This window comes from Indicator indicator, chromosome 21 (assembly GCF_027791375.1).
Source record: "Indicator indicator isolate 239-I01 chromosome 21, UM_Iind_1.1, whole genome shotgun sequence".
NCBI lineage: Eukaryota > Metazoa > Chordata > Aves > Piciformes > Indicatoridae > Indicator > Indicator indicator.
In genome coordinates, this window is record NC_072030.1 from 12161307 (window position 1) to 12170657 (window position 9351).

The following is a 9351-nucleotide window of genomic DNA, read 5'->3' on the forward strand; positions in this document are numbered from 1 at the left end:
TTAGCTTGCAAGAGTTTATTTAAATGTACATTACAGAGTTGACATTAAAAGTTAATCATCTCAGTTCTGGTGTTCTCATCCCCTCAATTACAATAAAGTAGGTCAAACTCTTGAAAGACTGATTTAACCTTCCCAGCTGTGGTTTGTCTGGCTTTTCTTTTTTAAAAAAGTTTAACTTTGACAGCTTCTAAACATTTCCGAATGAAGGCACTTACCCAGAATTAGGTTCTTTCTTCATTTACCTTCTCCACATTCACTACAAGCAATCCATATACCTGAGACCCAGAGACTACAAAAACTAAAAGCCAATGCCCTAGACTGAGTGTACAATCTTAATCCACCATTCTGCATCTTACAAGCAAAGTCCAATTTAAAAAGCAGAAACATACCATCACATGTGAAAGTTACTGGTTGCTGGAATTCTTCAATTTCTATAGAAACCTTGATACTGGCACTCTCCCCACTTATATTTCTTTGCAGCATGATTGGACTCAGCACAAAGCCTGGATTTGTTTGCTGATTAGTGTAAGGAAACTTGGTCCTCAATCTGAAAGCAGAGAAGGTTTAAGAAACATCGCAATGGATAAGTCTAAGGCTGAAGCAAAATAACACGGTAATAATCACAAGCCAGAACAGCAAAGACTACCTTTTACTCTTCACCTAAATTGTATGTACCAAACACCATTTAATTTTTCTACTCTCAACAGAACACTGCCCACAATAATTATACAAGTAGTAGTTAGACAGGGAAAAAACCCTACCTTATAATTAGGCAAGTTTTCCATACATATTAAAATATTTAAGGTCAACACTTATAGGACATACCCAGCTTCTGTAGAAATTAAGCTCTACAACAGGTTTTTAAAAGCTAATCTATAGCATTTGCTTAAAATGAGGGTTTTTTTTTTAAAGACTACTTTCTTTTATGTACAAAAGACCACAAAATTGTTCACAATTCCATTTTTGGAAGTATAACCTGAACTTCAGACAGTATGCAGAAGGTAGTTATTCCAAGTTGTGGAAGTTGAGAAAGAGGCTTAAATTAAGGGAAAAGCTTTTAGGACATGAACAGTATAATTCACGTAGTAATAATAACTAGACACTACTTCGATAGCTGCTTTTTGTTTTCTGCTATTTAACACATAAAATAATTCAACCTTCTGCCATCATCAAACTAGTATTACAGATTCTGAACCAAACTCGTCTGTAATGGTCATCTGCTTCATTAGCTACATTCCTGACAATGGCATGAAAAGAAGGGGTGGAGATAAGGGAGAGGCAACATTTTAAGCACTGGATCTTGAAAGAAAGGGCAACAATTAGATTTAACTACACGCAACAAGCCTATTATGACAGCTTGGTTTTAAAATTGTTCATCAGTATGTTTCACAGGTGTACATGACTTCTCATGGGGTTTATGGAGTTTGTTTGTTTTCATAAAAAGCAGCTGTTATGCTTCAGATTCAAAGATTTCTGCTTCCCATGTTATTTACTGGATTTTGATCTTGAGAGGGAAAAAAGACAAGACTCCTAGTTTGCCTTCTCTAGGAATAAGCGAAAAAGACAAAACAAATCTTTTATTAAATTGTGTCAGTAAGCAAAAACATAGAAGGAGCATTTGGGGTTATCAGGTGTCATCATCTTTGTTATGACCTTTAAGAAACTCACCACCTGATCAAAGCAAGAACATGTTTCAAGGTTTTATTTGTTATGGAATTTCAGCTGCAGAAGTAGTAAGAGAATTTAAGGGCTAGAAAAGCATTAAGTGACAGGATTTAGTGAGGTGCACCAACTAAAAAAAAAAGAAGCCTTCAAATTCTTTCAAAAAGAAATTGTACTAAAAAAATTGATAGAAAGAGATACAGGCATACTGAAAAAACAGTTTTGACAATCAAGAAATATTAGAAAAATCAAGGAAAAAAGTGAAAGTCACAGGACCAAAAGAATAAAGAGGAGATATGATAATCTAAAAACCTTAGTATGGAACACCTTAACAATTCTGCTGCATTCTTGATAAAACAGGAAAAACTGGGATAATAAAAGGGAAAAGGACACATGCTGGTACCTGTCAAATGAAGCAAAAAAAATCTAGGATTGGCTCTGTCAACCTAACTGGAAATTAGTTACTTTGTTTTTTCCTTCTGAAAACTAATATGTGTTCAATAATTTCTTACTTTGTAACTGCTTGAGAAAAAGCTGACAGTTCTTGATTCTGCCCTTCAATTTCTTGGAGAAGCACGTTTTCTGTCAGCATGCCAGTGGTCCCATTGTCTTTCTGCAACTCAAAGATAATACAGGATTTAAATAGCTGCAAGCATATTCCTACAGCGAGCAAAGATACGTGCAGAGGATAGATTTTCAGAAGTCTGAGGTTTACTATTAGTTTTATCTAATCTACTTGTATGAGAAAAATGTCTATTACCAAGATGAAAAGTAAAGATTCACTGGAACAGTGACTCCTTTACAGAAAGTAATTTATTTGACAGCATCATTATCAGTCAACTTGCTATTGCAAGCATAAGTTCCTGATTTCTCAGCAGTAACCTACTACATTAGAATTTGGCTAGATTTTGCTGAATTATAGGAGAAAGAGAAATAAATGTTTTTTCCTCTATTTCTGCAATTCAGCCTTCAGCACAGTCCCAGAACGAACCATTACACATCAGCACTGCTTGTGATTACCTCTTCCTACGAAGCAGGAAAAGATAAACAGTACACTGGAAGGAAGCAGCCTTTTGAACACTAAACTCAGAACTAATCTCATGGTATCAAATTACTGCTGGTTTAATCCCTTGTGCCATTGGCACTCACCAGCTCCCAAAAATGTAAACCACAATCTCTCAAGTTCTCCAACCTAAAAGACAATTGCTAAGAGAGCAACAATATCTAATAAACTTTCAAAAACTTCCCACAAAACTGAAGCAGTTTTTAATCTAGATCTGTTTCAGATCCAAATGCTAAGTGTAAGTAAAGAGCAGAGAGCAGCCAGAACTACCAGTGATGTTGAGGTGGAACTCAATCATCTGTAGTCTAATAGCCACCATCAACCTGAAGCACTCAGGAAACTCCAGCCAGATACTCCCTGGAATAAACTGATCTTTAAGAGTTTGTACATGCCCAACCCAGGGTCATTGCACACAGAAGATAAAGCCTTCTGGCCAGTTACATTTTACAACCAGGGCTTTTACAATGCTCACAGAAACCTTTAATCCACCCAGGAGTCCACACAAAAGCACAGTACACTGTATTTTTTCTGAAAATCATCACAATTTATTCACATTTCTCAACTGCTTAACTAGTATGTGGGTTATTTATTACTAGCTGACAAAATTAGCTGCACATTTAGTATCATTAAAGCATATCAGACAAGATAGCAAATTAGACCATCTCGGAAAAGGAGTCGAATCCGTAACACACAGAGCCAGAACCTGTCAGGTCTTTGTCTTTTAGTACTTCTTGCTTGAATTAAGTTGTTTAAGCAGTACAGCATAAACTTAGAAGAGATAATATATGCAGCCCATAATAGCCACTTGAATTGCATTTCAACCTAGTTATTTCAGCTAAAATACTGGTTTCATGAACACTGATGAGTTCAAAAGAATAAAATCCATGTAATTGGGGATTAGCCATACCATGGGAAGCAATTAGAGCAGCAATCTGTAAAGCCACAAAAACTGGAATGAAATTCGAGAGCACAACTAACACCTTAAACTTAAAAGGATTCTTCTATTCTCAGACAAGTTCTATCACAAAAATACTGGGCAACTGCTCAAGTCCTGCTGACAGACCTGCACTAGATACAATTGCACATGTGTTCTTTAAGCAATTACACAATAACAAAAAAATCATGCAAGGAAACAGGAAGTCAACAGACCAAGTGAAAGGTAAACACCCTTGATAAACATTCAACTAACTAACTGCTGGTCAGCACTCAACACAAAACTCAATCATTTCAAACTAAAAAGTTGACTACACGATTGTTAGTTTTCTCTATTTTGGAGCTCTTTTTTAAGAGTTTAAGTAAGACTACAAATAAGCACTCAAAGCACTTTGCAACTCTAACCACAGTATAAAAGCAGTGCACAAGGGGATTACTTCGTTACACCAAGGATGCCACGCTGCCACTTTATGCCACTGTGTGACCCTTCTGAACTAAATACAGCAGATTTTGCAGGTTATTCTGCTGTTAAATTCAAATCAATTTAGGAAAGTGCAAGGCTTCTGTATGCACACAAGCTTGGGCAGGGTAGGCAATAAATTCTGATGCAATGAGCAAAGAGGAAAAAAAAAATATTGTTTGGTTACCCATACCTGACCTGAGGGTCACCACTGACTAAAGCAGAGAAACCCAGTGCATTACTGGAAATTACCTCCTGGTGGACAAACAAGAACATTAAATACCTCCTTGCTCCTCTTTAGTTTTTAGTTTTAGTTTCAATACTAACTTGATTGCTTTGGGGAAGATAATTTCAGGGGGACAAATTTTGATATACTAGAAATATGGACTCAGATGATTAGGGTTGGGAGCAATAAAGAGGATTTGAATTGCTTTAACTTCCAGATGAGTCGATCTAAGAGATGCAAAAGCTATCAGTCAAACAGGAAATTACTTGAAAGAAAGGCCTACAGACCAAGCTAGATAAGTAGTTCATTATCAACATAGACTGCAAAAATAGAAGTTGTCTGCATATACAATCACTCTTAACAATAAAAAAATAAATCCCATGAGTACATAAAGTCTCATGACTCCTCAGCTCTGTGCAGAGGAAAAGTAGAAAAGACAATACTAAAGAGGACAAAATTATGATTTTCCCTCTGCTTTCAGAAAGGAAAGTGACAAACACTGTAGTATTTAAAGGAGAATATTGAATATATATAATCATTAATATAGACATAGTCATGAAATAAAACTCAAAGAAATCTATTTATTTAATGGGTTAAACAGAATCTAAATTCATGACTAGAAAGTTTCGCAAATAATTTTGTTTAAAGGGGCAGTGAGATGATGAGCAATTTGTGGGGGGGGAAGGGGAATCTAGGCCAGTTAGGATGCAAGACCTCAGAATATACTTTGAATATACCTTGAGGTAAATGGGATGGAGAGTGCATGAGAACTGCCAAAAAAATGGTAAAATAACTCAGCTTGCTGTATCAGATGGAAAATTATTTAAACTAGCACAGGATGGGCAAAAGCTTAAGCAAAAGACACAGGTTATGTTGAAAGGATATTAATGTGAGAGATCTGTCTGTAAGTCTATTTATTATCATCTTCAGTAACTCAGCACAATCGGCAGAAACAACTCCTGTGATAATTTACTTTTGTATCATCAGCTACCTTTCTAATACAGACTAGCAGTAGGGTACTATGCTAAAACTAGTTAGCCACAGACTGGAGGAACACAAGCAGAAAGTAAATCTAAAGTTTTGACTAGGTAGTTACTGCAAGAGTCTGTTACAAACTAAGAACTTGTTTGAGAAAGATAGTGGCTAAGATCAGATATATAACCAGACTATGTCTGAATTATTTACAGTAACAGGATCAATACATGCTGTTGTGATGCCACCAATAAAGTGAACACAATAGAAGTGCCCCTGTCTGTAATGAGAGTTTATTCATGCCACCGTAGAAGGAATTGGTATGCTGTGCTATCACCATTCTCATAACCATGTTCAAAAAAAACAGTTATAGAAAAGAGAAGCTATCCCATAGAGCTTGCCATTAAAGCTGACAGGAACTCACTGTCTTTTGTAACATGTAAAGATCAAAACAGGCCCCTCTTTTAAATAAATGCTGTTCCATCCTGTTAAGAACATTTACTAAGAGCCAGTTCTGAATTTTTCTGCTGCAGATGAGATGACTGATGAGAATGGTGAGGGTCTGGAAAAGCCCCTCAGTAGCAGAAGGAAAAGACCATGTGTAAAAGCAGACCTTGAGCATTCTACGAATCAGCTAACACATGACCTACAAATAGCATGGGATTGGACCTGAAGAACAGGAAAGACCCTTTTAAACCCTACATTCTTGAAAAACCTCTGGAATTCATAAACACAGGTTTCACTCAGCAATAGTCAAATACTACTTTTCACAGGCAACAGCTCAGAAGCATGGATCCAGCATAATCTAGTTCCAGGCAACAGTTACGTTACAACCAACTATCATTGGAAAACTGACAAGCACATTAGGGTAGCACAACAAATTGAAGATGCAAAGTGCCGTAGAGCCCAAATTTACATGTCTTTTCTCATACTAGGAAATAATTGAGCTCATACATCACACAGCTCAAGAGTGGAAAAAAAATAAAATTAAGTTAGACCCAAGATCTTCACACACGTGGTCCCTCGAAAACAGAGGTAAAGAATTTTTCTGTGTTTAGGGTTTGGGGTTTTTCTTCTTTTTCTCCATTGGCCTTCTATTAAACTTTTGCCAGAATACTGACAACTAGCCCAGAAAAAACAGGAAATCCTTCAAATGAGGTGCCAAAAATTTCACTTCAATGGAAATTCAGACAGCCTGCTATGCCAAAGTCTAGTAAATATTCATTTTTCTGAGAAAAATCTCCCCCAGTTTGGGAAGGAGGAAGAGAAGAACTAATGAACAACTTGGAAAATATCCTTGACAGGTAACAGTTGTTTTTTATGGCATGTCCCTAGCCTACTAAAAGCACCTAGAAAGACAATACATAAGATTTAAAACAGCTGCAATCCAAAGTCTACAAGAGAGAGAAATATTTTGCTCCTCCCCCCCAACCAGTTTCTCTATGATTTTTCCAGCCATTATTACCCTTGCCAGGGTGTTGACTTTCCCACTGAAGACATCTCCTTCAGTCATTGTACTCTCTCTATCAAAAAATATAAATATACAAATATGCAAACTGACTTTATAGCAAGGCAACAATTTAAAATATAATATCTTGGTTTATGATGCAATTATCACAGAATTTTAAAAGCTGGAGAAGTTAAATAATCTGAAGTAATTTACTGGACTTGGAAAAAGGTAGAATGCACTTTTGGGAACATAATTAACTGATGAGACTGCTATTGTATTGACCGGCTGCTGTACAGTTCAGTTTTGATACAAACTGAATGTGCTGAATGTCCAAAAAGATGACTTTCATAACCAAGCCTCTGTTGACATTTTTCTCTTAAATTTCTGATGAAAGTGATCCTGATCCTAGAGCAAAAATCATCCTTTATTCAGCCTGTGGAAAGTAATATCACACAAATATCGTTTGCTTTCTTCCAGAACAGAAGTACAGCATTTCTGTCCCAGCAGGTATCTCACCTGGATTCCAGGACAGTCTAACCAAAAGATTTGGTTGCAATCTCTCTAGCATTCCTGCACAGAAGGAAAGCTTTCTATCTATATAAAAAAAATATAGTAGGCCTACAAAAGACTGCAAGTGATACTGGGAGAGCAGAAAAAGAGTTTTGACTATGCCATCTTTCTAGTCTACCTTTCTTTAAAAAAAAAAAAAAAAAGCTGACAAGAGCAAATACAAGGCAAAAGAATGTTTTTTGTTTTCAAAATCAGAGATAAAAGCTGCTCAGGATAAAGCTTTCAGTGTCTAACTTTCCATGTTTTTATTTTGTAGTATCACATGAATCATGTTTATCAATATGACTTAAATACTTCATGTTCTAAAGATTACAACCATTTCTTCTTCTAGTTTATTGAAAACCAAGCAATCGCCTTATTAAACATGGAAAGATTGCAAAAGGCCAGAGTTATTTTGGGATCTTGTTCGATAGCAACATTGAGTTTTTTGAAATTCACTAATGCATACACCAGTAAATTCCACCATTGGGACACTGCTCAAGCCAAGTGAGGTTTAATAAACAAACCCAGACCTTAGAGTGTCTTTAAACATTGGGATTAATCTTTACTATTATACTGCAATTTAAACATACTGATTTACATACCTGTGATGTTTGGCCCTGCAACTTTGCGAATTGGGTTGTTCTCATGTTTAAGGACTGGCTCCTCGTAACCGTTGCTCCAGAAGATTTCCCATTAACTTTTCTTTCCAGGTGACAAGTTACTAACAGCTTTTCTTCCAGCAGCACTGCGTCCCATGGATCTTCTGCAGTCATGCTTGAAGCCCTCCCTCCATCATTCTCTGCCTTATTTAAAGTCTCTGTACTATCAACTTTTGGTTTACTTAGGGGATCTAAATCTAACCAATCAAATTTACTAACATCCCTGCAGCTCCCCGAGGCTGGGAGGTTAGCAACTGCAGACTTTATAGAAGTCATCTCTAGGTCCGTGCCTGACTTGCCATTTTTCAGAAACTCTGAGGTGCTTGCAATTTTGTCAAATACTTTTGCCATTTCTGGTGTAAGTACTGGAGGATATATAGGTAGGCTTCCTTGTGGATGGAAAGGTGTAGTAGCTGCCAATGGGTATGAAATGTATTGCGACTGTCTTGGAAGCCCAAGATAAATAGGTTCTCTAGAGGGATAGGAGGACATACTTGGGTGGAATCCATTCTGAAATACACCAATCTGTTTTGTGAAAGAAGCTGAGGGGTAAATAGGAGGTAAAGTGCATGACACAGGTGCTGGTATCCCAGGCATCCACTGTCTCCTCTGACCTGTAGGCCCAAGGTAAAATTGCGAAGACAATGATGGGCTCAAAATAGGGCTTGCTGGCAGCGTAGGTACTTTATTAGATTCAAAATTGTCATCCAGCAGCAGTTTCTCTAGTTCAGCATGAGTAAGCTTCTCTATGTCAATGCTACTTAGCTTATCTTCCACACTCTTGGCATCAGACTCTGGAAACACCATGAGATCATGGTCCTGTTTGCTATGAATCTGTGCTTTTTGTCTGGTGCTGCTTAAAGAATGAGAAGTTTGTTTGTTACCAGCTACACCTCTTTCTTTCTGCATCTTAGCTAATGCCTCAGCTTCCATCTGCAACGCCTCCTCTTTGTCCACATCTTTTGACCTTGTGGCTGCCAAAGAAGGTGATGAGCGCTGTTTAAATCCATTGCTGCTGGATATCTGGGCCATACCGCACGAGCAGATGTCCATCTAACGAAGCAATACTTCCCTCAGACTGGTTGTCTGCCCTTGGCTTCAGAATCGATTTAGCAGGTCTGAAAAGGAAATTAAACATTAGATATGCACGAAAGACATGCATGAGAACTGCCCTATGTCACCAACTGACAAGGTTGCACATATCCTTCAGAAACCAAGGACACAGAAGATACAGAAAGGCTATGTTCCTGTACCTGTTCTCAGATTTGTGCAACTCTGCGCACTCAGCCAGCTTCAGCCTTTGAAGCAGAAATAGTTCTAAAGACTAGCATTGATAAAGTGCCTTTTATCAGGAGGACTTCCAGTTTCCCTTCA

The 9351-nt window shown here is 37.4% G+C and overlaps 1 protein-coding gene across 4 annotated transcripts in view; it reads right to left on the reverse strand.

Moving 5' to 3' along the window:
• PIK3C2A (phosphatidylinositol-4-phosphate 3-kinase catalytic subunit type 2 alpha) overlaps positions 1 to 9030 on the reverse strand; it is a 38084-nt gene extending 29054 nt beyond the window's left edge. For 2 of the 4 annotated variants that reach the window (XM_054390616.1, XM_054390614.1), the window contains exons 1-3: positions 7921 to 9013; positions 2175 to 2275; positions 390 to 547 (exon numbers count right to left, since the gene is read on the reverse strand). In XM_054390616.1, the coding sequence (XP_054246591.1) occupies positions 390 to 547; positions 2175 to 2275; positions 7921 to 9009 (1348 nt within the window). In that variant the 5' untranslated portion in view covers positions 9010 to 9013. Of the gene's footprint in view, positions 1 to 389; positions 548 to 2174; positions 2282 to 7920 lie in introns of all 4 variants that reach the window. The other 2 variants (XM_054390615.1, XM_054390612.1) reach the window with 2 other exon arrangements.
• Between the last annotated feature and the right edge of the window lie 321 nt (positions 9031 to 9351).